The sequence below is a fragment of the Bos taurus genome, chromosome 2 (genome assembly GCF_002263795.3).
Source record: "Bos taurus isolate L1 Dominette 01449 registration number 42190680 breed Hereford chromosome 2, ARS-UCD2.0, whole genome shotgun sequence".
NCBI classification, from domain to species: domain Eukaryota; kingdom Metazoa; phylum Chordata; class Mammalia; order Artiodactyla; family Bovidae; genus Bos; species Bos taurus.
Window position 1 is genome coordinate 1,323,401 of NC_037329.1, and position 26,417 is coordinate 1,349,817.

A 26,417-nucleotide genomic window follows, 5' to 3' on the forward strand; every position below is an offset into this window, starting at 1 on the left:
CATTTCATTGTGGTCGCCTTTGAGTGTAATTCAAGTTCTTCAGAGAACCCAGTGCACTTGGGTTCACAAGCAGGGGGAAGCTTTATGTGGCCATCTTTCCCTTTAAGGATCTCTTTAGAATCTCCCTAGATTACCGAGGATCTCTCTTAAGTTATCAAGGATGTCTGGTATGTGAATTCACCACTTTTTGCTGGGCACAGACTCAACTTGTTTCCTGTTTTAACAACCACAAACATTGCTTCAGGAACACTGAACATAATGTCTGTGCATATTTATGCAAGTACATCTGATGAGTAAACTGCTGCAAGTGGAACTTTGTCTTGAAAATGATTATAGATGCTGCTGAATTGTCCTCTAAAAGACTGTCTCTTCCAGCCACCGTCAGTAGATCTGAGTGTTTCCTGTGTCCTTGTCATAACTGGGGACTGTCAGACTTGGTCAAGCTCTAGGTGCAAAATTGTTCCTCAACTGAATGTATTTTTAAAATTATAACAGATGCTAGTGTTAGTTGCTCAGTCATGTCTGACTCTTTGCAACCCCATGGACCGTAGCCCACTTGGCTCCTCTGTCCATGGGATTCTCCAGGCAAGAATACTGGAGAGGATAGCCATGCCCTCCTCCAGGGGATATTCCTGAGCCAAGGAATTGAACCCGGGTGTGCTGCATTGCAGGCGGCTTCTTTACCATCTAATCCACTAGGGAAGCTCGTAATAGATGTCATAAATATTCAAATATTCATTGGCTATATGTGTGTTCTCTGAGATCCATTAGCTCTTTATAGAAAGTTGTTTACCTCTACGTTGATAGATTGTTTTAAGTCTTTTAATTGTGGAGAATTCCAAAATAAGAGCAGAGAGGACTGTACAGTGAGTCCATGAAGCCCATCTCATTGACCAGTATCCTGGTGGCTCAGAAGTAAAGAATCCGCCTGCCAATGCAGGACACAGGGGAGACGCAGGAGCCACAGGTTTGATCCCTGAGTCAGGAACATCCTCTACAGAAGAAAATGGCAACCCACTCTAATATTCTTGCCTGAGAAATGTCTTGGATCGAGGAGCCTGGCCAGCTACAGTCCATGGGGTCGCAAAGGATTTAGCAACTAAACAACAACCCACTTTGTAGCTGCACCCTCTCCCTATATCTACTCCACTTATTTTGAAGCAAATCCCAGATGCATATCATTTCATCCAAAAATATTTCCATATAGCTCTAAAAAATAAGACTCAACAAAAGTAATATAGCACTGTCACACTTAAAAAAATCAATAGTTATTCCAGATTCTACTCTACATATCCAGTTAATGTTCAGTTTTCCCTGATACGGTATGTTCATTTGAACCAGGATACAACTTAGGTGCATTTCATTGCAAATGGTTGACAATTCTCTTGTCCTTTTTAAAACAGCTTTATTGAGATATAATGCATGTCAGCACCATTCATCTGTTTAAAGTATACAGTTAAATATTTTTTAATTATATTCACAGGGTTGTACAGTCATCACCACAATCTAATTTTAGGCCATTTTTGTCCCTTCTAAAGAAACGCCGTGCTCTTTAGCTGTCACTTCCCATTCCTTTCCAATCTTCTCCCAACTCTCAGCACCTTGTAACCACTCATCTACTTTTGGTCTCTATAGACTTGCCTACTCTGGACATTCCATAGGAACTGTGATAGAGAAGAATCTTGTATTCCATTACAAGTTATTCACTAAAGGGATGTTGCCTCCACAAGCTTAAATTATACATAATGGCCCATCTCTGGGAACCTTGCTTCCAGGTAATGAGTGTTAGGCTGAAATACCTTTGTTTAGCTCCAGGAAACCTCCTGACCAGGCCCAGCTGTGAGTAACTGCAGGGAGGAAGAAATTAACCCATCCCCTCTGGAGGCGAATGGGAACCAGGAAGTGTTTGACTTTTCTCCCTCCCCTTTTGGTGTAAAGGAGCCTGAATTCAGACACAGGAAAGATGGTTCAAACCCATTATCTTCGTTTGCTGGCTTTCTGAATAAAGTGTATTCCTTGTCTCAGTGACTCATCTCTTGAACCTGCCTGTTGTGCAGCGAGCTTAGTATGAGCTTACACTCGGTAACGGAATGGAATCATACAATTTGTAGTGTTTTGTGACTGGCTTCTGTTGACTAAAGAATAGTCACAACCTGAGCATAATAAGTTATTTTATTTGGTGGGAATGTTTAGGACTTCAAGCCCGGAAACAGCATCTCAGGTAGCCCTGAGGAACTGTTCTGAAGAGGCTGGAGAGGGAGGCAGGCATATATATAGAAGTTTGAAACAAAGAGGGCAGGCAGTCTGAACATCAAAGATTATTGTTAATTAAGGAAAACCGGATGTCTCAAGGAATTTAGTGCTCTTCTTTATATGGGAAGATGCAAGTTTCTGGGGTCACTGAACTCTTTCCTTTCATATGCACTTCTGCTATCTGGGACCAAATCCTGCAATCTTCCTTTTTGAGTGTTCACATTTTTAATTCCTCTTTCACTGTAAGGGGTAACAGAAGACTGCTACTTTTGCTTACATCCAGCAACTCCACCCCCACCCCACCCCAGGCTCCTTAGCAATCACTGTGGGGCGGGGTAGCAGGATCTACTGGATCACAGGCATTGTTTTCCCTTTTGGGAGCTCTCATTCACGTTTAGAAGCCTGAAATCACTGATGGCAGTGACATTCTTGCCTACTGATACGGCAGGAAATATTTCACACTTCTCAGTGTTGTTTTCAAAATTTATGTTGTAGTATCTAGTTCATTCCTCTTTGTTGCTAAATAGTATTCTATTATATGTGTAGGTAAGGTGACCGTGGCAGTCAGGCAGAGAAAGATACATTGTAGGAAGAGAGGAACGGATCTACCTTAGAAACCAGTGCTCTCCCTTTATAGCCAACCTTTCTTATACCCTATCGATGGGAAATTATGCCTCGAAGGGAGGAGTCCTTAGTTAAGCTCACAGCTGGGGTCTTGTGATCTTGAATTCGGAGGGTTCTCACGGTCGGGTGGTCATGTTTCAGTTTTCAGTTCAGTCACTCAGTCATGTCTGACTGCGACCCCATGGACTGCAGCACGCCAGGCCTCCCTGTCCATCCCCAACTCCCAGAGTTTACTCAGACTCATGTCCGTTGAGTCCGTGATGCCATCCAACCATCTCATCCTCTGTCGTCTCCTTCTCCTCAATCTTTTCAATCTTTTCCAGCATCAGGGACTTTCCCAAGAGTCACTTCTTTGCATCAGGTGGGCAAAGTATTGGAGTTTGAGCTTCAGCATCAGTCCTTCCAGTGAATATTCAGGGTTGATTTCCTTTAGGATGGACTAGTTGGATCTCCTTGCAGTCCAAGGGACTCTCAAGAGTTCTCTGACACTACAGTTCAAAAGCATCAATTCTGCGCTCAGCTTCCTTTATAGTCCAACTCTCACATCCATACCTAACTACTGGAAACACCATAGCTTTGACTAGACGGACCTTTGTTGGCAAAGAAATGTCTCTGTTTTTTAATATGCTGTCTAGGTTGGTCATAACTTTTCTTCCAAGGAGCAAGTGTCTTATTTTCATGGCTGCAGTCACCATCTGCAGTGATTTTGGAGCCCCCGAAAATAAAGTCTGTCACTGTTTCCACTGTTTTCCCATCTGTTTGGTATGAAATGATGGGACCAGATGCCATGATCTTCGTTTTCTGAATGTTGAGCTTAAAGCCAACTTTTTCACTCTTCTTTCACTTTCATCAAGAGGCTCTTTAGTTCTTTTTCAGTTTCTGCCATAAGGGTGGTGTCATCTGCATATCTCAGGTTATTGATATTTATCCTAGCAATCTTGATTCCAGTTTGAGCTTCCTCCAGCCCAGTGTTTCTCATGATGTACTCTGCATATAAGTTAATCAGGGTGACAATATACAGCCTTGACATATTCCTTTCCCTATTTGGAACCATTCTTGTTCCATGTCCGGTTCTAACTGTTGCTTCCTGACCTGCATACAGATTTCTTAAGAGGCAGGCCAGGTGTCTGGTATTCCCATCTCTAAGGATTTTCCAGTTTCTTGTGATCCACATAGTCAAAGGCTTTGGCATAGTCAATAAAGCAGAAATAGATGTTTTTCTGGAACTCTCTTGCTTATTTGATGGTCCAGCGGATGTTGGCAATTTGATGTCTGGTTCTTCTTCCTTTTATAAAACTAGCTTCAACGTCTGGAAGTTCATGGTTCACATACTGGCTTGGAGAATTTTGAGCATTACTTTCCTTGCCATGTGAGATGAGTGCAGTTATGCGGTCGTTTGAGCATTCTTCGGTATTGCCTTTCTTTGGGATTGGAATGAAAACTGACCTTTTCCAGTCCTGTGGCCACTGCTGAGTTTTCCAAATTTGTGGGCATATTGAGTGCACCACTTTCACAGCATCATCTTCCAGGATTTGAAATAGCTCAACTGGAATCCCATCACCTCCACTAGCTTTGTTCATAGTGACACTTCCTAAGGCCTGCTTGACTTTGCATTCCAGGACGTCTGGCTCTAGGTGAGTGATCATACCATCATGATTATCTGGGTTGCGACAATCTTTTCTTGCCATCTCTTAATATCATTGCTTCTGTTAGGTCCATACCATTTCTGTCCTTTATCAAGCCCATCTTTGCATGAAATGTTCCCTTGGTATCTCTGATTTTCTTGAAGAGATCTCTAGTCTTTCCCATTCTGTTGTTTTCCTCTATTTCTTTGCACTGATCACTGAGGAATGCTTTTTTCTCTCCTTACTGTTCTTTGAAACTCTGCATTCAAATGGGTGTATCTCGCCTTTTCTCCTTTGCCTTTTGCTTCTCTTCTTTTCATAGCTGTTTGTAAGGCCTCCTCGGACAGCCATTTTTCTTTTTTGCATTTGTTTTTTTTTGGAGATGGTCTTGATCCCTGACTCCTGTACGATGTCCCAAACCTCCACAGTTCTTCAGGCACTCTATCAGATCTAATCCCTTGAATCTGTTTGTCACTTCCACTGTATAATTGTAAGGGATTTGATTTAGGTCATACCTGAATGATCTAGTGGTTTTCCCTACTTTCTTCAATTTACGTCTGAATTTGGCAATAAGAAGTTCATGATCTGAGCTACAGTCAGCTCCCAGTCTTCTTTTTGGTGACTGTTTACAGCTTTTCCATCTTTGGCTGCAAAGAATATAATCAGTCTGATTTCAGTATTGACCATCTGTTGATGTCCATGGGTAGAGTCTTCTCTTGTGTTGTTGGAAGAGGGTGTTTGCTATGACCAGTGCGTTCAGTTGGCAAAACTCTATAGCCTTTGCCCTGCTTCATTCTATACTCCAAGGCCAAACTTGTCTGTTAATTTTGAGTATCTCTTGACTTCTTACTTTTGCATTCCAGTCTCCTATAATGAAAAGGCAATCTTTTGGGGGTGTTAGTTCTAGAAAGTCTTGTAGGTCTTCACAGAACCGTTCAGCGTCAGCTTCTTCAGCATTACTGGTCGGGGCATAAATTTGGATTACTATGATATTGAATGGTGTGTCTTGGAAATGAACAGAGATCATTCTGTCATTTTTGAGATTGCATCCAAGTACTGCGTTTCAGACTCTTTGGTTGACTGTGAGGGCTACTCCATTTCTTCTAAGGGATTCTTGCCCATAGTAGATATTCATGGTCATCTGAGTTCAGTTTACCCATTCCAGTCCATTTTATTTCACTGATTGCTAAAATGTCGACATTAACTCTTGCCATCTCCTGTTTGACCACTTCCAATTTGCCTTGATTCATGGACCTCACATTCCAGGTTCCTATGCAGTATTGCTCTTTACAGCATTAGACCTTGCTTCCATCACCAATCACATCCACAACTGGGTATTGTTTTTGCTTTGGCTCCATCCCTTCATTCTTTTTGGAGTTATTTCTCCACTGATCTCCAGTAGCATATTGGGTACCTACCAGCCTGGGGAGTTCATCTTTCCGTGTCTTATCGTTTTGCCTTTTCATACTGTTCATGGGGTTCTCAAGGCAAGAATGCTGAAGTGTTTTGCCATTCCCTTCTCCAGTAGACCACGTTTTGTCAGAACTCTCCACCATGATCCATCGGTCTTGGGTGGCCCTACACAGCATGGCTCATAGTTTCTTTGAGGTAGACAAGGCTGTGATCCATGTGATCAGATTGGTTAGTTTTTTGTGATTGTGGTTTTCAGTCTGTCTGCACTCAAATAGAAAAGGATAAGAGGCTTATGCAAGCTTTCTAATGGGAGAGATTGATGAGGGAGAAACTGGGTCTTGTTCTGATGGGCAGGGCCATGCTCAGTAAATCTTTAATCCAATTTTCTGTTGATGGGTGGAGCTGTGTTCCCTCCCTGTTATTTACCTGGGGCCAAACTATGGTGGAGGCCCACCAGGCCCCTCCATCCATGGAATTTTCTAGGCAAGAGTACTGGAGTGGGTTGCCATTTCCTTCTCCAGGGATCTTCCCAACTCAGGAATCGAACCCGGGTCTCCCACATTGCGGGCAGACGCTTTACCGTCTGAGCCACCAGGGAATCCAGTGAAGATAATGGTGACCTCCTTCAAAAGGCCCCCAGTGTGTTCTGTTACATTCAGTGCCCCCAACCCTGCAGCAGGCCACCACTGACCCACATCTCCTATGGAGACTCCTGGACACTCACAGGCAAGTCTGGGTCAGTCTCTTGTGGGGTCATTGCTCCTTTTTCCTGGGTCCTGGTATGCACGAGGTTCTGTTTGTGCCCTCCAAGAGTCTATTTCGAAGGCCTTTGTAAGTCCTGGCAGCTCTATGGTGGGGTTAATGGCGACCTCCTCCAAGAGGGCTTATGCCATACCCAGGTCTGCTGCACCCAGAGCCCCTGCCCCTGCGGCAGTCCACTGCTGACCCATACCTCCACTGGAGATACTCAAACACAGATACTCACCCCATGTTCAAGGTCGGAGAAGCCCCAGCAAGACAGTAGGCTCGAGCAGCAGCTTCGTGGCGCTGGAGCAGCTGTGAGGAGATACCCCAAGTCCAAGGGCTGAGAAGCCCCAGCAAGACGGTAGGAGAGGCGAGTTCATGCTTAGAATCAAACCCCAAACTTGCCAGAGATGCTCAGAGGGCTCAAATCAACCTCGTGTGTGCCAGGACCAGAGACCCTATAGAGACTGGTGGCCATGTAGTCTTGAGACACTGGCACCAGCAGGGAAAAACAGGATATTGCTTTAAGGAAAAAACAGCCCGCCACCAGGGCATTGTGGTCACTGTGACTTCATCTCCTTTGTCAGGTCACCTACAATGGGCCATTTCTTTAACAATACGCCATGAGCCCCTTGTGGACCCTAACAGTGTACACCATATTTTCTTTATCCATCACTTTATGAAATTTGGTTTCTCACTTTGGGGCTGTTTTGAATAATGCTGCTATGAGCATTTGTGTTCTCTTTAACTTTTTTCTTTGTAATTTATTCAGTTAGGAAATTGGTTTGTCTTGTAGAGTTTCCAGAGTCTGGAATAAAAGCCCTCACAAAGGCAGTTAGCACCAGTCACTGGTGAATGCAAACTGGCATTTATAACTGGAGTGAGTGGCATTTTTCTGTTTGCCAAATGGCAGAGTTGTAGATGGGCCAATAGGTAAGCCCACCCAACCAAAGGTTCTTAACAGAGTAGAGCAGTGGGAGAGTTTTTTCAAATTTCTTCTTCCCTCTTGTGGCCTAGTTAAAAAAGGAAGTTGGAGAAGAACTTTTCAGTAGGGATTTCAGTAGTCTCAGACTGTCTCCTCACAAGCTTTCTAGGTGAAGGTGGTGTCTCCTGTTTACGATTTCCCCTTTGTAACAACAGCCTAGGCTGGGCTCTGCATAGTATTGTGAAAGCTTCCCTGATCACCTTCCAGCACCCTGTCCACTTGGCTCTGTTGCTGGCCTCTGAGCTGGCAAGCAGGCGGCAGACTGGCATGTGGGTGTTGGAGTGCCCAGGACCTGCAGGACAGTGCCAGCTGCTCCCACTGCTTGCCTCCAGGAGTGTGTACAAGAGGACCAGCAGCAGCAGTGAGTCCCATTGCAAGAACACAGCTTGCAGTTCTTTGGGAGAATGGAGAGGGGTGAGCCGTGGCTGCTGGAGGAGGTCTTGGTGGTCTTCCACCTCCCACACCCAATGCCTGAGCTGAATGGAGGGCAAGCCAGAAGAATCTGGATGTTGAAGAGACATGGAGGGGTGGCCAGTGTCAGGATGGCAGTCCGCTTAACTAGAGGAGGACATAGAGTGGGGCGGGGAGGAGGGTATGGAGTTGTGGTTGAATGTGCAGCCAGAAACAGTGAACCATGGTGGAAGCATGGCAGGTGGACTGAAGTCTCAGCCACTCTGTTCATAGGCCAGATAGGCAGATAGATCCCTAAACAGGCAGACAGACACACAAACCTCTGGTAAGACAGACTTCTAGATAAAATCCCGGGCAAAGACAGACTACATAGCAGGACAGCCAAACAAATGGACAGATTCTTAGGCGTTTGGGAAGACGACCAGCCAGGCATCCAGAGAGACCTGTGTCCAGACACGACACCCCTCCCACCCTGCTTCCAGCCAACCGAAAGACAGAATCCCTCAAGAATAGACGAAGCACCACAACTGGACACAGAGACAGTCAGTGGAAAGACAGCCTACTACCCAGTCAGCTATCCAGCCAGACCTTCGGCTTGACAGACTTAACTCTGCCAGTAAGAAAGACCCCAGCCTATCAGAAAGGTGCTCAGGATAGACAGATGTCCCCTAAACCAGGGGGACAGATAGACACCCCATCCTGTTGGACAAACACACCCCAGTCCCTAGTGGAACAGAGATTCCCCCAACTAGCCAGAACCCATTTGCTGCATTAGCTGCCCTGCCTCCGGGTCACCACCACAGATATGCAGGGCTCACTGAGCCTCAGTGTTGTCTCTGCACTCCAGGTCACCAGTTTCCAGTGACTACTGACAACCGATGACATTCACTGCTAGCAGGGTTCAGAAAGCCCTCTTGTGATCTGCAGTGGATATTCCCCCTTTACTCTGGTGTCCACTATCCCCAAATGATTGCTATTAGTGTCCATGATTACTCAGGGGCTCAAGCGTCTCTGTGACTCCTCCAGTGGACCTCCATATTTTCTCAAAGTTCAGTGATGCTTCTTTATCCCACCACCCTGAGTCCAACAACTGAATCCTGAGACCATCCAAGAAATCTCAGTGATTACACTGACATTCACTATCGAGCCCTGGTTAGGGGTCCTCAGTGAACTTGCCTGACTGTTTTGACCCCTCAATTACTTAGTAAACACTCAGTCCCAATGGTTCCCTGGTTACTTTCAGTCTGTCACTGACCTCCCAGTAACTGCCACTGAGATCTAGTGCCAGTCTCCGTGAACATCCAAGGAACTCTCACTGGCCTGCAGTGAACTCACTGACAATGTCAATCCTCGGTGGTCACTACTGACCTCCATCCCTACTGACCTGCTTTTTGCCTTCTCAGTCACTTAAACTGGGATTGGCAACCTACAGCCTGCAGCCCACCAAAGAAAAAAAACTGACACATGAAATTAAAATTTAAAGTCCACAAATAAAGTTTGGAATACAGCCATGCTCATCCCTTTACATATGGCCTACTGGTTGCTTTCACCCTGCCTGTCAAAGTTGAGTGGCTGGGACAAGAAGCAGAGACCTGAGTCCTTTAAGAAAGTTTGCCTGTCTGTGACAACATTCTGATAACTCCCTAATGAATTAGGTTCACACTCCTTACCTCCAAAGTGAAGGATGGGCTAGCCCATCTACACTGACCGGCCCTCGGCAGGGGCCCCTGGCTCCTCCCTACTCTTTGCAGCCTTCCCCTTGGTGGCCCTAGAGCAACAACTGTCCTCTGGCCTTCTCATTTTCTGAAGAGGACAATATGAGAATGAAAAAATTCCTTAAAAGCGTTGAGAACATTTAGACCCCTGGAACCCACTCCCAAAACCTCAATTCTCAGTTTCCTGGAAGTTTATACGGCTTGAGATTCTCAAATTAGGATGATCCTGGCTCCCTCAGCTCCTCCTGGCCCGACCCACCCAGAAAAAGAAGTAACCTCAAGAAATTCTGTCTTTCTCACAGCTCAGGTGCCCGGGGGTCATTTCCCCCCGCGGCAACCTCTCCCAACCTCCCTTGGACTCCGCCGGAGAGCAGAGTGGGTAAGGTCTCCACACAGGGTTTCCCGGTCAGGAATTTCAGCTCGATCTAGGCAGCCGTCTTTACTCACAGCTGACACGCCAGCCTGGTTGGGATCCGGACACAGCCCAGAAGACCGGGCCCTGGAAGCCGGGCGAGGGCGTGCAGCCATCCGTCATGCCAGGGCGTGGACCCCGGGCCCAAGCTAGAGGCGGTGTCCAGAGGACCACAGGGACTCAGCCAGCCCTCGCGGAGACAAAAAAATTGAAGCACCGGCGCAGTTTTCTAGCCCCAGGCGCAGCCAGGAGGACCTAGCGCCCCCAGTCAAGGAGCCTGTGGGCGGGGCTGGGGTGGGCTCTGAGTGTCATTGGCCGAGGGGCGCGCCCTGTCTGCCGCTGCGCACCCCCATTGGCCGGCGAGATCTGAGGCGGGGCCTCGGCTGCCTTCAGCGGAGTCTACCCCAACGGAGAGCGCGGAGCGCCACAGGTCGACTGCACCTCACTCCTAGTCGGCGCAATGAGCCGCAGTTTGGATGCGGCGCGGAGCTTCTTGGAGCAGCTGGAGGCACTGGGCGGCAGGCATGGGGTGGTCTTCGCCGGCGAGTTCAGTGTGAGTGGGCGAGTGTGGACTGCCGAGCTCCTGCTCCTCGCCCTGGACAGTCCGGACCTCCGTCTGTTCTTCTGTGCACCCTGCTGCACTTTGCTTCTCTCTCGGCGTCCAGGGTCGTCTTCTCACTTCAAGATCTGTTTTTCTCTCCCCAGCACCTCTCTCTGTCGCACTCTCTCCCTGCCTGTCTTCACCCTCTGCCTGCAGATACCCAGAGGGCGAAGTCCACGGCCGGCCCAGGCGGGGCCGCACACGCCCTCGGGTCCCTGCGCCCTAGCTGCGCTCCCTGTATCGTCGGGTTGCTGAGCGGAGAAGGCGGGCGCTTGCGCGATGCCCGGCCTCTCCAAGCGACCCGGTGGTCACTGTCCCTACTGTGGTCCTAGGGAGGAAGGGGCTGGGAAAAGAGGAACCAAGAGGCCCCGCTGCGGTGAGGATATGGTCGCCAGTTCTTACAGACGATGTGGCCTGAGGCGCTTTATCCGGTCTCTCTGGCCTCTGTTTCTCCTAGGGTGAAATGTAACGAAACTGACCTGAGGATTAAAATAGCCAGTGTGGGTAAAGCGCGCTTAGCACATCTTGAGCGCTTACTTTATAGGTGCATTTGTCACTAGTTATAAATAATCCTAAACTTTACAGTGGGGTAGTGCAAGCCATATGTAAGGAGTGCTAATGCAGCAGCGTCGTAGGTATCGCACTGTACAAGTACTGAGATATTTTAAATATAATAGCATAGAAACGTGTTAGAATCATATATGGTGACATCTTAAATTTAGAAATGTCTGATAAATATATGTAATAAATGACTATATAATCATTAAGTACAATAGAAATAGAGAACAGATTTATGAAATGTATTAATAAATATGAACTATATAGTGTATATGTATAAATATGGTCATAAGCTATAATTGACACATTAATTTCATAGAACAGTAGAATAAACATAATTATAAAATGAGCAGTTATTCAAGTTTCTAAGAAACAATGTAATAGATAAAAGTATAAATCTGTTTATACAAATATAAAATAAATATTTATATAAGAAATGTGTAATAAATGCAGAATATATAATTTATTCAATATGAAAATGTGCATAATAAAGTAAAAATATAATTCCCAGGTAGTACATGACATCATGTCCATCCAGGTCTGGGTCCAGTCTGGGACAGTGAGCAGTGCTCAGGATCCCTATGCAGAAGCTGGGTGGTGAGCAGTGCCAGTTGCTGGAAGCCAGCCTCCTGAAATCTCCTGCACTCACAGGAGTCTTCCAAGGCCTCTCTGGACGTTGGTTTCCTCATCTACATAGTAGAAATATCCAGGAGAAGGAAATGGCAACCCACTCCAGTGTTCTTGCCTGGAGAATCCCAGGGATGGGGGAGCCTGGTGGGCTGCCATCCATGGGGTCGCACAGAGTCGGACACGACTGAAGCGACTTAGCAGCAGCAGCAGTCTCAATCTGTCTCTATCTCTAAGTAACTTTTAGAGGTAATCCATTTAGGATTACTTAGGCTAATCCACCTGGCTGGGTCTCAGTTTTACATTCTTAAAAATAAGGAGAGAGGCCAGGTATTCTCTGATATCCCCTACAGCTTTGAGATTTTTATAATCTCTCCAAATAGATTGTAAAATGCTTTGTTATGTGATGACTTCTTTTTTAATCTACTACTTTATGTATTGTTATGTTCACAAGAGCTCTTGAATAAATGAGTCTCTGCAAAAAAAAAAAAAAAAAAATATATATATATATATATATATATATCCATAGTGGTACCCACTGCAGAAATGTGTCCATGAAAACTTAAATGACCTACCTGATGGGTGTAAGAACGCTTAGAATGGTGGCTTGCACTCATGGTGGCTTGGTAGGTGTTATTTATTATTGTCATGATTATGAATACCTGGTGATGATGGCAATTCTATTCACTGATCATAATAATCTAACAGTATTAAAGCACCTAATAGTACATTTAATTCATATACATTGTATATTATCCTCTTGTGTATCATGTTTGTTATATTAAGTACATAATATATTACAATTATTGTTCACAATAAGATGTAAATACACACTGAGGGTGCGAGGACAGATGCTCAGAGGTCTGAGTTCAACACTCACTCACCCACTTCCTGGGTGGCACTTTCAGAAAGTCATTGACACATGTGGTGCCTCAGCTTTCTTACCTGCACAACGGGGAGTCAATAATACCCACTTCAGTGGCACCTTGCAGATAGTTCAATGCCCTTACACAGGGCTTAGCGTAGAGAGGGCACTCTGAATGGCTACTGTTATTGAATCAATATAATTAGTAGGCTTTACACTATCTGGACGCAACACTCACCTTTCATAGGCCACGTGCCGCATATCCCTGTGAGAGCCTCAGTGTCCCAGGCGTCTGATCTGGCTCCTCTCTTACTCTCTCTTCCCACCCCCGGGTCTTCTTGCGGTCTTCCCACCAGGACATCCGGGCCCGCTCAGCCGCCTGGAAGACGGAAAGTGTGCGCTCAACGGAGGCTGGCAGTCGCCCCGAGAACGTGAGGAAGAACCGTTACAAGGATGTGCTGCCTTGTAAGTCGGGGGTGGGGGTGGGGCCTCCGGAGGAGTCGGTGCCCCGACCCTGTGGGATCCAGGTGCTAGCCAGGGTCCATGTGTCCTACTGGGATCCCAGAACTCTCCCTCCCAGAGCCTTGCTGTGGCTGCATTTCTCCCCAGCATCCCACCAGTGCACCTCAATGGGATGCTCCCAGGTGTGCCATCCCCTGCTGGCTTTCATCTGGGAGGCCATCAGGGCTGTCACCCACAAACTCCATGTTTCTCGCTTCTCCTGCTGGCAGACGATCAGACACGAGTGATCCTTTCCCTGCTCCAGGAAGAGGGACATGGCGACTACATCAATGGCAACTTCATCAGGGTCAGGCTGGGAGTCAGGAAAGGGGCAGAGGTGGTGGGGGTGGCAGCGGAACCTCGATAGTGAACTTAGCCTTTACCAGGGTACAGATGGAAGCCAGGCCTACATCGCCACGCAAGGACCCCTGCCTCACACCTTGCTAGACTTCTGGCGCCTCATCTGGGAATTTGGGGTCAAGGTCAGCTTTGGGGTCAAGGTCAGGGGGAAGTGTGGGCAGTATTCTGGGTCCTCCCTTGGCGCTGATAACTGCACCCCCTAAACTGATTCTCCTCCCTTACCCCGATATCTAGGTCATCTTGATGGCCTGTCAGGAGATGGAGAATGGACGGGTAGGTGTGCTCAGCCTCTCGAGTGCATGTCCTTATGCAGGAGACAGGAGAAACTCACTAGCTCTCCCCTGATCCCATGACTCAAGGGACCAGTTCTTGGAGTGACCCCCACTGTAGCTCTGCCAAGCCCACTGTTACTGGCTTTAATTCTTTTTATGATCTTTTTCCTTTTATTCGTGGGGCTCATCCTTCCAATGTTGGCAACCCTCTCCTGCTGGTCTTCCTGCCCGATAGACCATAAGGCCCTATAACTGTGGCTTCCCCAGTACAACTCTGATGTCTTTCCCCATCTTTCTCCCACTTATTCACTATGCTCCAACCACTGGGGCCTTTGTTCTGCCTCAGATCCTATGCTTTGTCTGTTCCCTCTGCCTGGGACATTTTTCCCCTTGGGCTGCTGCATCACCACCTTCAGGTCTTGGGTCAAATGCTCCTTCCTCAATGAGATCTTCCTGGACCTCACCCCACTTGAAACTCCCACTCGCCTTCCCTGGTCGTACTTTCATTTTTCTTCATAGTTCTTACCAACTTCTGAATGAAATATAAGATAATCTACAAATGCATTATGTATATTATTTATTCTGTCTCCCTGAGTAAAAGCAAAGTTCCAGGGAAGCAGGGATCTTTGTTTTTCCCATAAGCATAAATTAGTTACTCAATAAATGTATATCAGCACTGAAGGCACATGGTTTCTGCATCCTGGCTGGCTGGGATAGCTGGCTGATCATGGAGTCTAGGCAGTCTGTAGTGATGTACATTTTTCATCCCTAATTTTGATAGTTGTGATACCTTCTCTCCTGGCTATTTGGTCTGGTGAGAATAAAGAATCAAACTTTTAACTGTTGTACTAAATCTGTCCTGCTGCCTGTTTTTGTAAATAAAAATGTATTAGAACATAGTCATGCTCATTGATTTACATAGTGTATACATGCCACAATTGTTAAGTTCAGTAGTTGGAAGTTAAGTAGACTGTATAGCTCACAAAGTCTAAAAGATTTATTATCTGGCCATTTATAGAAAGTTAGCCAATCTCTGGGCTAGAGGATTATTAGTTTTATTTTTTCAAAGAAGATGCTTTGAATTTTATTCATTTTCTCTATTTTTAAATTATTACTTCATTAATTTCTTTTATCTTTATCATTTCCTTTCTTCTGGTTTAGGTTTAACTTGCTTTTTTCTAGTTCTTTAAGCTTAGATAATAGATTTGTGATTTTTATCATGTGTAAGTAATGTCATTCATTTTTCTCCACACACTGCTCTAGCTACATTTCATAAACTATGTTGTCTTTTTTTTCCAGTTAATTCAACATGTGTTCTAGTTGCCCTTGTGATTTCTTCTTTGACATGGTATTTGACCATGGCTGTGCTTAATTTCCAAATATTGGGGACTTTTCCATATATCTTCCTGTTATTAAATTTCAGTTCCATTGTGGTCAAAGAACAATTTTATATTATTCCAGATGTATTGAAACTTGTTTTGTGGTCATGAATACGATTTATCTTGGTAAATGTTTTGTGTGCACTTGAAAAGAGTGTGTATTCAGCTTGGTTGAGTATTCTATAAATATCAGGTCAAATTGATTGTGTCTTTTTGAAAGATACTTTAATCTTTTATATCTTTATTGTATATTATATATCTTTACTGATTTATTTTCTCTAAATGTTCTGTCAGTTCCCAACAGGAATGCTGAAACCTTCAACTGTTTTATAACTATCAATTAGTACAAGCTTGTCAATAGTATTACTCAAATTGTATTATTCATATTTTTTTGTCTCAGTTCAGTACAGTCACTCAGTCATGTCCAACTCTTTGCAACCGCATGAACTGCAGCACGCCAGGCCTCCCTGTCCATCACCAACTCCCGGAGTTTACCCAAACTCATGTCCATTGAGTCGGTGATGCCATCCAACCATCTCATCCTCTGTTGTTACCTTCTCTTCCTGCATTCCATCTTTCCCAACATCAGGGTCTTTTCAAATGAGTCATCTCTTCACATCAGGTGGCCAAAGTATTAGAGTTTCAGCTTCAACATCAGTCCTTCCAATGGACATTCAGGACTGATTTTCTTTAGGATGGAGTGGTTGGATCTCCTTGCAGTCCAAGGGACTCTCAAGAGTCTTCTCCAACACCACAGTTCAAAAGCATCAATTCTTCGGTGCTCAGCTTTCTTATAGTCCAACTCTCACATCCATACATGACTACTGGAAAAACCATAGCCTTGACTAGACGGACCTTTGTTGACAAAGTAATGTCTCTGCTTTTTAATATGCTATCCAGGTTGGTCATAACTTTCCTTCTAAGGAGTAAGCGTCTTTTAATTTCATGGCTGCAATCACCATCTGCAGTGATTTTGGAGCCCCCCAAAATAAAGTCAGCCACTGTTTCCACTGTTTCCCCATCTATTTCCCATGAAGTGATGGGACCAGATGCCATGATCTTCGTTTTCTCAATGTTGAGCTTTAAGCCAACTTTTTCACTCTTCTCTTTCACGTTCATCAAGAGGCTCTTTAGTTCTTTTTCACTTTGTGCCATAAAGGTGGTGTTATCTGCATATCTGAGGTTATTGACATTTCTCCCGGCAATCTTGATTCCAGCTTGGGCTTCATCCAGCCAAGCGTTTCTCATGATGTACTCTGAATATAAGTTAAATAAGCAGGATGACAATCTACAGCCTTGACGTACACTTTTTCCTATTTGGAACCAGTCTGTTGTTCCATATCCAGTTCTAACTGTTGCTTCCTGACCTGCATACAGGTTTCTCAAGAGGCAGGTCAGGTGGTCTGGTATTCCCATCTCTTTCAGAATTTTCTCAGTTTATTGTGAAACACAGTCAAAGACTTGGCATAGTCAATAAAGCAGAAATAGATGTTTTTTTTGTCTACTTGTCCCATTATTTGCTGAAAGAGGAGTATTGAGATTTCTAACTGTAATTTTTCATTTATCTATTTTTTCTTTCAGTTCTGTCAGTTTTGGCTTAAGTTACTTTAAAACTATAATTGAGTGCTTATACAGTCAGGATTATGTCTCCTGATGAATCAAGCCTGTTTTCAATATGTAATGTCTCTTTTATGACCCTTTCTCTGAAGTGTACTTTGGTATTAATATAGCCATTTAAACTTCCTTAGATTAGAGTGTGCGTGATTATCTTTCTTATTCTTTTACTTTTTAAAATCTGTGTTCAATTTCATTTTATTTTTTTCCATACCACGAGGCTTGAGGGATCTTAGTTCTCTAACCAGGGATTGAACCTGTGCCCCCTGCAATGAAGCATGGAGTCCTAACCCTTGGACCATCAGGGAATTCCTCATTTTTATTTTTAAATTGTTTCTTATAGCTGTCATATTGTGGACACTTACTTTTTAAATCCAATCTGACAATCTCTGCCTTTAATTGGCATAGTATCTAATGTGTTGGGCTTCCCTGGTGGCTCAGACGGTTAAGAATGTCTGTAATGCAGGAGACCTGGGTTTGATCCGTGAATGGGGAAGATCCCTTGGAAAAAGGGAATGGCTACCCACTCTAGTATTCTTGCCTGGAGAATCCCATGGACAGAGGAGCCTGGCAGGCTACAGTCCGTGGGGTCGCAAAGAGTCGGACATGACTGAGCGGCTAACAGTGTGTTGGGGGATTCCCTGGTGGCTCACCAGTAAAGAATACACCTGCAATGCAGGAGTTTGATCCCTGGGTTGGGTAGGTCCCTGGAGAAGGAAATGGTAACCCTCTCCATTATTCTTGCCTGGAAAATCTCATGGACAGAGGAGCCTGACAGGTTACAGTCTATGGGGCCTCAAGAGTTGGACAAGACTTAGTGACTAAACCACCACCACCTTTAATATGTCAGTGATGAGTATAAATCTATGATTTTGCTATTTGTTTTCTATTTGTTCCATCTGTTCTTGTTCCTTTTTTCTTTTCTGTCTTTTTTACTTAGAATTTTTATGACTCCATTTCATAGTCATTATTACCTTATTAGTTTTACCTCTGTATTATGTGCTTGTGTGTTTAGTGAAATGTGTACTTATTACAGTCTGTGTTCAAATATTATTATTATACCATTTCAGGTAAAATGTGAGAACTTTACAACAGCATATTTCAATTTTCTCTTTCTATGCTTCAGCCTATTGTTGCCACAGGTTTAGTTCTAAATTTAAAATATACTACACAACATACTGCTATTATTTTCATATAGATTAAAAAAAACTTTATTGAGATATAATTCATCCATCTAAAGTGTGCAATTCAGTTGTTTTTAGTATATTCCTGAGTTATACAACCATCACCACAATAAATTTTAGAATATTTTCATCACCCCATAAAGAAACCCTATATCCATTAGCAGTCATACTCCATTTCCTACCAAACTCCATCCTAAGCAACTACTAATCTATCTGCACTATTAGATTTGCCCACTCCGGACTTTTCATATAACTGCAATCATATGACACGTTATCTTTGGTGAGTGGCTTCAAACACTGGGTAGTGTTTTTAAGATTCATGCATAGTGTAGCATGTGTTGACTGAGCCACCAGGGAAGCCCATGTCAATACTTCAGTCCTTCTTGTTGCTGGATAACATTCCGTTTTATATTTCCATGGCTCAGTTGGTAAAGGATCCACCTGCAAAGGGTCTGATCTCTGGGTTGGGAAGATCCCCTAGAAGAGGGCATGGAAACCCACTCCAGTATTCTTGCCTGGAGACTCTGCATGGACAGAAGATCTGCCAGGCTGCAGTCCACGGGGCTACAAAGAGTTGGACATGACTGAGTGACTAAGCGCACATAGCACAATCACTTTATAAAATTTGAGCTATTTCCATTTTTTGGTGATTGTGTCTTTCTTTTTTCAGTTGGGGTAAAATATACATAACATAAATTTTGCCATTTTAATGATTTCAAATGTACAATTTAGAAACATTAAGTACATTCACAATGTTTCAAACCATTATCAATATTCAATTCCAAAACTTGTTCATCATCCAAAACAGAAACTCTATCCATTTAATAACTACTTCCCCTTTACTCTTCCTGTAGCTCTTGGTAGCCTTTATTTTACTTTCTGGCTTTATTAATTTGCCTATTCTAGGTACCTCATATCAGTGGAATCATATACCTGTCCTTTTGTGTCTGACTTATTTCATTTATCATGTTTTCAAGGCTCATCCATGTTGCAGAGTGTATCAAAATTTCATTCTCTTTAAGGCTGAATAACATTTTGTTTTATATTTGTATCACATTTTGTTTATCCATTGATTTGTTGATGGACATTTGGGTTGTTTCTAACTTTTGGTTATTGTGATAATGCTGCTATAAATATTAATATATAAGTATCTGTTTTGAGTCCTTGTTTTCAATTTTTTTGGGTAGTAGTATTAATTACTGGATCATGTGGCAATGCTGTGTTTAATGTTTTTGTTTTGTTTTCCACAGTGGCTGCACCACTTTATATTCTCACCAACAATGCACAGGGTTTCATTAACACTCACCAAGATATATGTTACTTTTTGTTTTTGTTTTTAGCCATCCTAATGGGTGGGAAGTGGTGTCTCATGGTTGTGGTTTGCATTTGCCTAATGATGTGGATTTACCAAATATCTTTTCATGTGCTTATTTTTCCATTTGTATGTCTTCTTTGGACGAGTATTTGTTTAGGTTCATTACCATTTTTTAATTGGATTATTTGTCTTTTTATTATTGGAGAATTCTTCTGAATACAAGTCCCTTATCAGTATATGATTTACAAATATTTGTCTCATTGTGTGAGTGTCTTTTCATTTTCTTTACAGTGTCCTTTGAAGCACAAACCTTTGATAAGTTTGAAGACTTCCCATCTATTGTTTTGATGTACTTTTGGTGCTGTTTCTAACAAGTCATTGTCTAACCAGAGGTCAAAAAGATTTACTCCTATGTTTTCTTCTAAGTGTTTTATGCTTAGGTCTCAGACTCATTTTCAGTTAATTTTTGTATATGGTGTAAGATAGGGGATCCAAATTCATTGTTTATAGATATCCAGTTGTTCCAGTACTACTTGTTAAAAAGACTGCTCTTGCAGTCTTTTCCTTTGTTGAAAATCAGTTGACCAACCGTACATGTAAAGGTTTATTTCTGGACTGTCAATTCTATTCCATTGATTGTAGTACTATGCCAGTACTACAACATATTGTAGATCTGTAGTTAAGTGTTGAAATCAAGAAGTGTGAGTCTTCCAAATTTGTTTTATTTTCAAGATTGTTTTGTCTATTCTTGGTCACTTGCTGTGCAGAAAAGAGTTAACGTAGCAAGCCTAAGTGCTTATGCTTAGAAAGGCCTTCCTGCAAGGTTGGCTCTTAACTGGAAATTCGATTTCCAATAAGAGTGGCCCACTTTGCCTAAAGTATTTATATAAGCCATGTGTCTAAGTGACAGTAGGTTTATATGACACCTGCGTTCCTTCTGGAGTCTGAAGTTTTGGCCCACGCTAGTCAGAGGTGCCTACATACCACAGAGTCCCCCAGTAAAAACCTTGGGCACTGAATTCCTAAGGAGCTTCCCTGTGGACATTTCACATGTGTGGCCACAACTCACAGCTGGAGGAGTTAAGCGCATCCTAAGTGACTCTACTGGGTGAAGACCCTTGGAAGCTGGCACCTTGTTTTCTGCAGACTTCACCCTGTGCGCCTTTTCCCTTTGCCAATTTATTCTGTATCCTTTCATTGTGATAAATTGTAGCCATGAATACAACTCTGCACAGAGTCCTGTGAGTCCTCCTATTGAATCATCAAACCTGAGGGCAGCCTTGGGTATCCACAACACATTTATTAATGTTAACATATTAATTTTAAGATCAGCTTGCCAATATCGTCAAAAAGCCTAGAATTTTGATAAGGATTGCACTGAATCTATCAATTCAGGGTAGATATTGCAAACAACAGTTTTCTTTACATGAAAATACAATTGATTTTTCTGTATTGATTTTGTATTCTGAACCTTGCTGAATTCACTTTTGAGCTCTAATATAGTGTGTGTGTGTATCTTCAGGTTTTTTTTTTATATATGATTTCTATAGAGCTTTCCCAGTGGCTAGAATCTGCCTGCAATGTAGAAGACCCAGGTTCGATTCCTGGGTCAGAAAGATCCCCTGGAGAAGGGAATGGCTACCTGCTCCAGTATTCTTGTCTGGAAAAATCTGTGGACAGAGGAGTCTGGAGGGCTACGTTCGATGGGGTCACAAAGAGTCAGACGTGACTGAGTGATTAACACTTTATCTAATATCACTTTTATATATAACATCATGCTGTCTGCAATTTGAGATAGTTTTGTCTCTTCCAATCTGGGTAACTTCCCTTTCTTTCTTCTACCTTCCCATCTTTTTTCTTTCCTGTCCTTTTCTTTCTTCCTCCCTCCCACCTCCTCTCCTTTCTTTGCTTCATTTCTTTTTTCCTAACTGCACTGGTTACAACTTTCCAATACAAAATTGTTCAGAAGTAAAAAAAAAAAAAATCAATCAATCAATCAAATTACAGTAAAAAAAAAAAAAAAGCAGAAAGTGCAAACATCTTTGTCTTGTTCTTGATCTTAAGCACAAACTATTCAGTCTTTCAACATTAAGTGTTAAGTTACCTGTAGGGTTTTTTTTAGATACTTATTGTAGGTTTTGCTTTTTAATTTTAAATGAGGAATTTCTTTTCTATGTCTAGTGCCTTTCATGTTTTTATTATATATGAAAAGGTACTGGATTTTGTTCATTTTTCTGCATCTATTGAGATGATCATGTGTTTCTGTTTTACTTTCTGTTATTATGGTATATGACATTGATTGACTTTCATATCTTGAACCAATCTTGTATGCTGTGTATAATCTTTTGTTAACGATTCTTCTGTCTTTATTCTTGAGATGTTGAATAGTTTTCTTGTGATATCTGTCTGGTTTTGATACCAGAGTAATACTGATCTCATAAAACATTCCTTCGTCACATTTTTGGAAAAATTTGTGAAGGATTGCTATTCCTTCTTTTTGGGTACAATTCACTAGATTATCTTTTAAAGATGTTAAAAATGAGAATACATATTTACCTTTTTCTTTATTTTTCATCCCTTTGTGTAGGTCATTATCCCACCTGATATCATGTTTCTTTTGTATAGAAAGCTTACTTTTTTTTGTTAAAGAAGAAATCAGAATTTTATTTATTTTGGCCTCACCATGCAGCATGTGGGATATTAGTTCCCAACCAGGGATCAAACCCATACTCCCTTCCGTGGAAGTGCAGAGTCTTAACCACTGGACCACTAGGGAAGTTCCTGAAAAGTTACTTTAATATTTCTCATAGTGCAGTTTTGCTTATGATAAAGTCTTTCAGCTTTTGTCTGCATTTTTAATTTTAGCATTTTTAGGGCATAACACCATTGACCTCTGGCTTGCAAGCTTCTGACAAAATTCTGCTGTCATTCTTATTTCTCAAATTTAAAGTCTTTTTGTGTATGATGGTTTTAAGATTTTTTTTATTATGATTTTTTAGCAATTTGATCATGATTAACTTGGTGTTAATAATCCTTGGATTATTCTCTTTATGGTTCATTGACCTTTCTGGGTTTGTGGGTTCATAGTTTCATGAAATTTGGAAGAATTTCCAGCTATTATTTCTTCAAAAATAGTTTCCATTTTCCCCTCTCCTCTCCTTCTGAACTCCAGGTACACATACATTAGGCCACTTGATATATCTCCACAGATATCTGATTCTGTTAGTTTTTTTCCTCCACTTTTTCTCTCTCTTTTTCACTTTTAATAGTTTCTATTGCTATGCCTTTGCGTTCACTGATCTTCTGGTATCTAATCTGCTATTAAAAAAAATTATTTATTTGGCTATGCCAGATCTTACCTGGGGCACTCAGGATCTTCAGGTGGGTCTAGTACCCTGATCCAGGCCCCCTGTGTTGGGAGATAGAGTTTTAGTCACTGGACCACCAGGGAAGCCCCTACTCTGTGATTAGACAGTGAGTTTTTTTTTTTCATATTCTTTTCCATTATGGTTTATCACAGGATACTGAATATAGTTCCCTGTGCTATATAGTAGGACCTTGTTTATCCATTCTATATATAATAGTTTACGTTTGCTAATCCCACATTCCCGATTGTTCCCTCCACACCCTCTTTTCCCCCAGTAACTACAAGTCTGTTCTCTGTGTTCGTGAGTCTGTTTCTCTTTTCTAGATAAGTTCATTTGTGTCAGATTTTAGATTTCACATATAAGTGATATCATATGGTATTTGTCTTTTCTTTCTGACTTACTTACTATGATAATCTCTATCATACTGAAATGGCATTATTTCATTCTTTTTTTATGGATGAATATATTGCGTGTGTGTGTATATATACGTACATCTCCTTTACCCATTCATCTGTCAATTGACATTTAGGTTGTTTCCATGTCTTGGCTATTGTGAGTACTACTGCTATGAACACAGTGTGCATGTATCTTTTCAGATAATAGTTTAGTCCAAATATATGCCCAGAAGTAGGATTTCTGGATCATATAGCAACTCTTTTTAGTTTTTAAAGAACCCCCATACTGTTTTCCATAGTGGCTGCACCAATTTACATTCCCACCAGCAATGTATGGGGGTTCTCTTTTCTCCACACCCTCATCAGCATTTGTTATTTGTAGACTTTTTACTGATGGCCATTCTGACTAGTGTGAGGTGGTACCTCATTGCAATTTTAATTTGTATTTCTCTAATAATTACCAATGTTGAACATCATTTCATGTACCTTAGATAGTGAATTTTTTATTCCATATATTTTATTTTTCCTTTCTAGAAGTTCCGTTTAGGTCTTTTTTATATCTTTTTTTTTTTTTCATCACATTCATGTTTTTCCTTTTCATCTTTGAACATATTTATAAAAGCTGTCTTAAAGTCTTTGTCTGCTTTTTTCCTCATCTGTATTGGGTCTTTTTCTATTGACTGACTTATCTCCTGGGTGTAGGTCATATTTTTTGCTTCTTTGTATGTCTAGTAAATTTTTATTGGATGCTTAATATTTTAAATATTACACTTGCTAAGTTGCTTGGGTCATGTCTGACTCTTTTTGATCCTATGGACTGTAGCCTGCCAGGCTCCTCTGTCCATGGGGATTCTCCAGGCAATACTGGAGTGGGTTGCCATTTCGTCCTCCAGGGGATCTTCCCAGGGATCAAACCCGCATCTCTTATGTATCCTGCATTGCCAGGTGGGTTATTTACCATTAGTGCCACATGGGAAGCCCAAATTTTACACAAGTATTGATAAATTTTAGATCTTGTTATTTTCCTTTAAAAAGGAACTTTTTAAAAAAAGTGTTGGAACTTTTTTGGGAAGGCAGTTTTTTTTGGATATTTGATCATTTTAAGGTTTATTTTTAAGCTTTTTAAGGGTACATCTAAAGAAGCCTTTATTCTAGAACTAAGTTCATTCTACTTACTAATGTGTGGTGTCTTGTTCCTTACTGAATGCCCTTTTTAATCAATCAGGTCTCCACTCTGGCTGGAGGAAATGTAAATTATTTCTGTTCCATTGTGAGCTCTAGGAAATGTTCATCTTATAGTTCTGTAGCTATTACGCTTTCATGGGAAGTTATTCTTTCCTAGCTTCATGGGGTTTCGTGTCATATGTGCCCAGATAATTATCAGCTAAAGACTCAAGGGGACCCCATGCAGACTTCTGGTGTTCTTTGCTTTTGTTTGCATAGTACTGTTCTTTCAAGAACTCTGTCTTGGTCTCCCTGAGCCAAGATTTCTGGTTTCTCAACTAGTGGGATCATCAGACCCTTCATGGTCTGCAGCCTGGTTACTGCCTCTAGGCAGTAACCTTGGGAACTCATAGGGTTTCACTCATGTGTTTCCCTTTGTTCAGTGATCACAGTCTTGCAAATGCATGTGGACCAGTGTCTGAAAATAGCAGCTCATACATTTTTTTCCAGGTTTGTAGTTGCTTACAGTAGGAGAATATTCTGGACTGTCTTCCTCCTGCACAGTCAGAAGCTCACATCTCCACTGAGTCTGTGTTTAATCTGATGAGATGCTGCTGTTCTCTGTGCTTCCACGAGCAAGCTGGGCTGTTCCAAGGGGTGGTACACATGTTAAAATGAACTCTGAGGCAGACTCCCCCTCTTCAGTCCCTGCCTGTTTCCCCTTGTCTTTTGCAGAAAAAGTGTGAGCGTTATTGGGCCCTACAACAGGAACCACTGCAGATTGGGCCTTTCTGCATCACTCTGGTGAGTTGGGGCAGAGGTGGGAACAGCACTTTATGAAGTCTTGGATTTTGTCTTTCACAGAAGATTCTGAGTGGAAAGCTTTTGGGCTGGGCTTGAAAGAATGAACAATTTCCCCACAGTCCCCCTCACACTGCAGGGAGCTCTCTGGTATTAGCATGCAAATAGTCAGAACTCATTATACACTGATTTTGCATTTTAACTACTATCATGGTTATCTCTGTAAATATAAATGTACCTGATTAGGTTCTTAAAATTCTTATTTCCCTTACCATTTCAGAAGAACTCAGAAAAATCTCTCATAGGTTATAAAAACAATTGGTACTGATAAATACAAGCAAACTAACAAAAGACATTTCTTTCTTTCACTGTAAATGAGCTTGTTGGAACTAGCTCATAGTTTCTCTTTCTCCCTTATGTAAAATGTTTCCTTCACAGAAGTCATGGGGGATATTTGGACTAAATGAATTTTTAGAAATAGGTGTTTCTTTTTTTTTGGTGGGGGGAGGACTCTGTTGCACGACTTACAGGATCTCAGTTCCCTGACCAGGCACTGAACCAGGCCATGGCAGAAAAAGCCCAGAATCCTAACCGCTAGGCCACCAGTGAACTACTTTTTTAAAATTTTTAATCAGAAATGCTGTTTCCTGAAAATGTATCTTTTGGCACCTGTGATCTTTTTTCTCTGCCCTCTTCCCACATGCCCCATATCCACAGACAAGGGACATGTGGCTGAATCCAGACATCAAACTCAGGATTCTGCAGGTCACCTTCCAGAAGGTACTGAAAGGGGAGGAGGAGACTTCCACATGGTGAGAGCTTCCTGTCTCTGCTTTCTTATCTGTAAAATGGGCATTAACAATAGTACCCTTCTGTTTAGTTATTATCTGTTTCATTTAAATGGAAGATGCGGAGAATAGGGCTGACATGAAATATTGCTCAATATATGGTTTTCTTTCTCTTTTTATTCTTTGCCTCTCATTTTCCATGTTTCAGGAATCCCGGTCAGTGTTCCAGCTGCAGTATATGTCCTGGCCAGACAGAGGGGTCCCCAGCAATCCTGACAATGTGCTTGCCATGGTTGAGAAAGCTCGGCACCTCCAGGGATCTGGTCCCAACCCCCTCTGTGTCCACTGCAGGTTTAATAAATGGGCTTTATGGGGATCTGGTGAGATAGAGGGGATGGTAGTTGGGGAGGGAGGCAGGGAAGAATAGTGCAGGACTTGGAGCC

General features: G+C 42.5%; 1 protein-coding gene and 1 long non-coding RNA gene across 9 annotated transcripts in view; one reads left to right on the forward strand and one right to left on the reverse strand.

Annotated features, from left to right (window-relative positions):
- The first annotated feature begins 216 nt into the window (after nt 1-216).
- Nucleotides 217-26,417, forward strand: part of PTPN18 (protein tyrosine phosphatase non-receptor type 18) — a 29,586-nt gene continuing 3,385 nt past the window's right edge. The window contains exons 1-8 of one of the 8 annotated variants that reach the window (XM_005202184.5): nt 217-10,735; nt 13,190-13,298; nt 13,565-13,641; nt 13,721-13,816; nt 13,929-13,967; nt 25,121-25,189; nt 25,904-25,966; nt 26,183-26,325. In XM_005202184.5, coding sequence (XP_005202241.1) covers nt 10,643-10,735; nt 13,190-13,298; nt 13,565-13,641; nt 13,721-13,816; nt 13,929-13,967; nt 25,121-25,189; nt 25,904-25,966; nt 26,183-26,325 — 689 coding nt within the window. In that variant the 5' untranslated portion in view covers nt 217-10,642. The other 7 variants (NM_001430711.1, XM_059876875.1, XM_059876882.1 and 4 more) reach the window with 7 other exon arrangements.
- LOC132342889 (uncharacterized) lies at nt 10,177-13,155 on the reverse strand. The gene is made up of 2 exons (XR_009491476.1): nt 13,072-13,155; nt 10,177-11,236 (listed from the first exon to the last, which is right to left on the reverse strand). It is a non-coding gene; the product is annotated as an uncharacterized lncRNA (long non-coding RNA).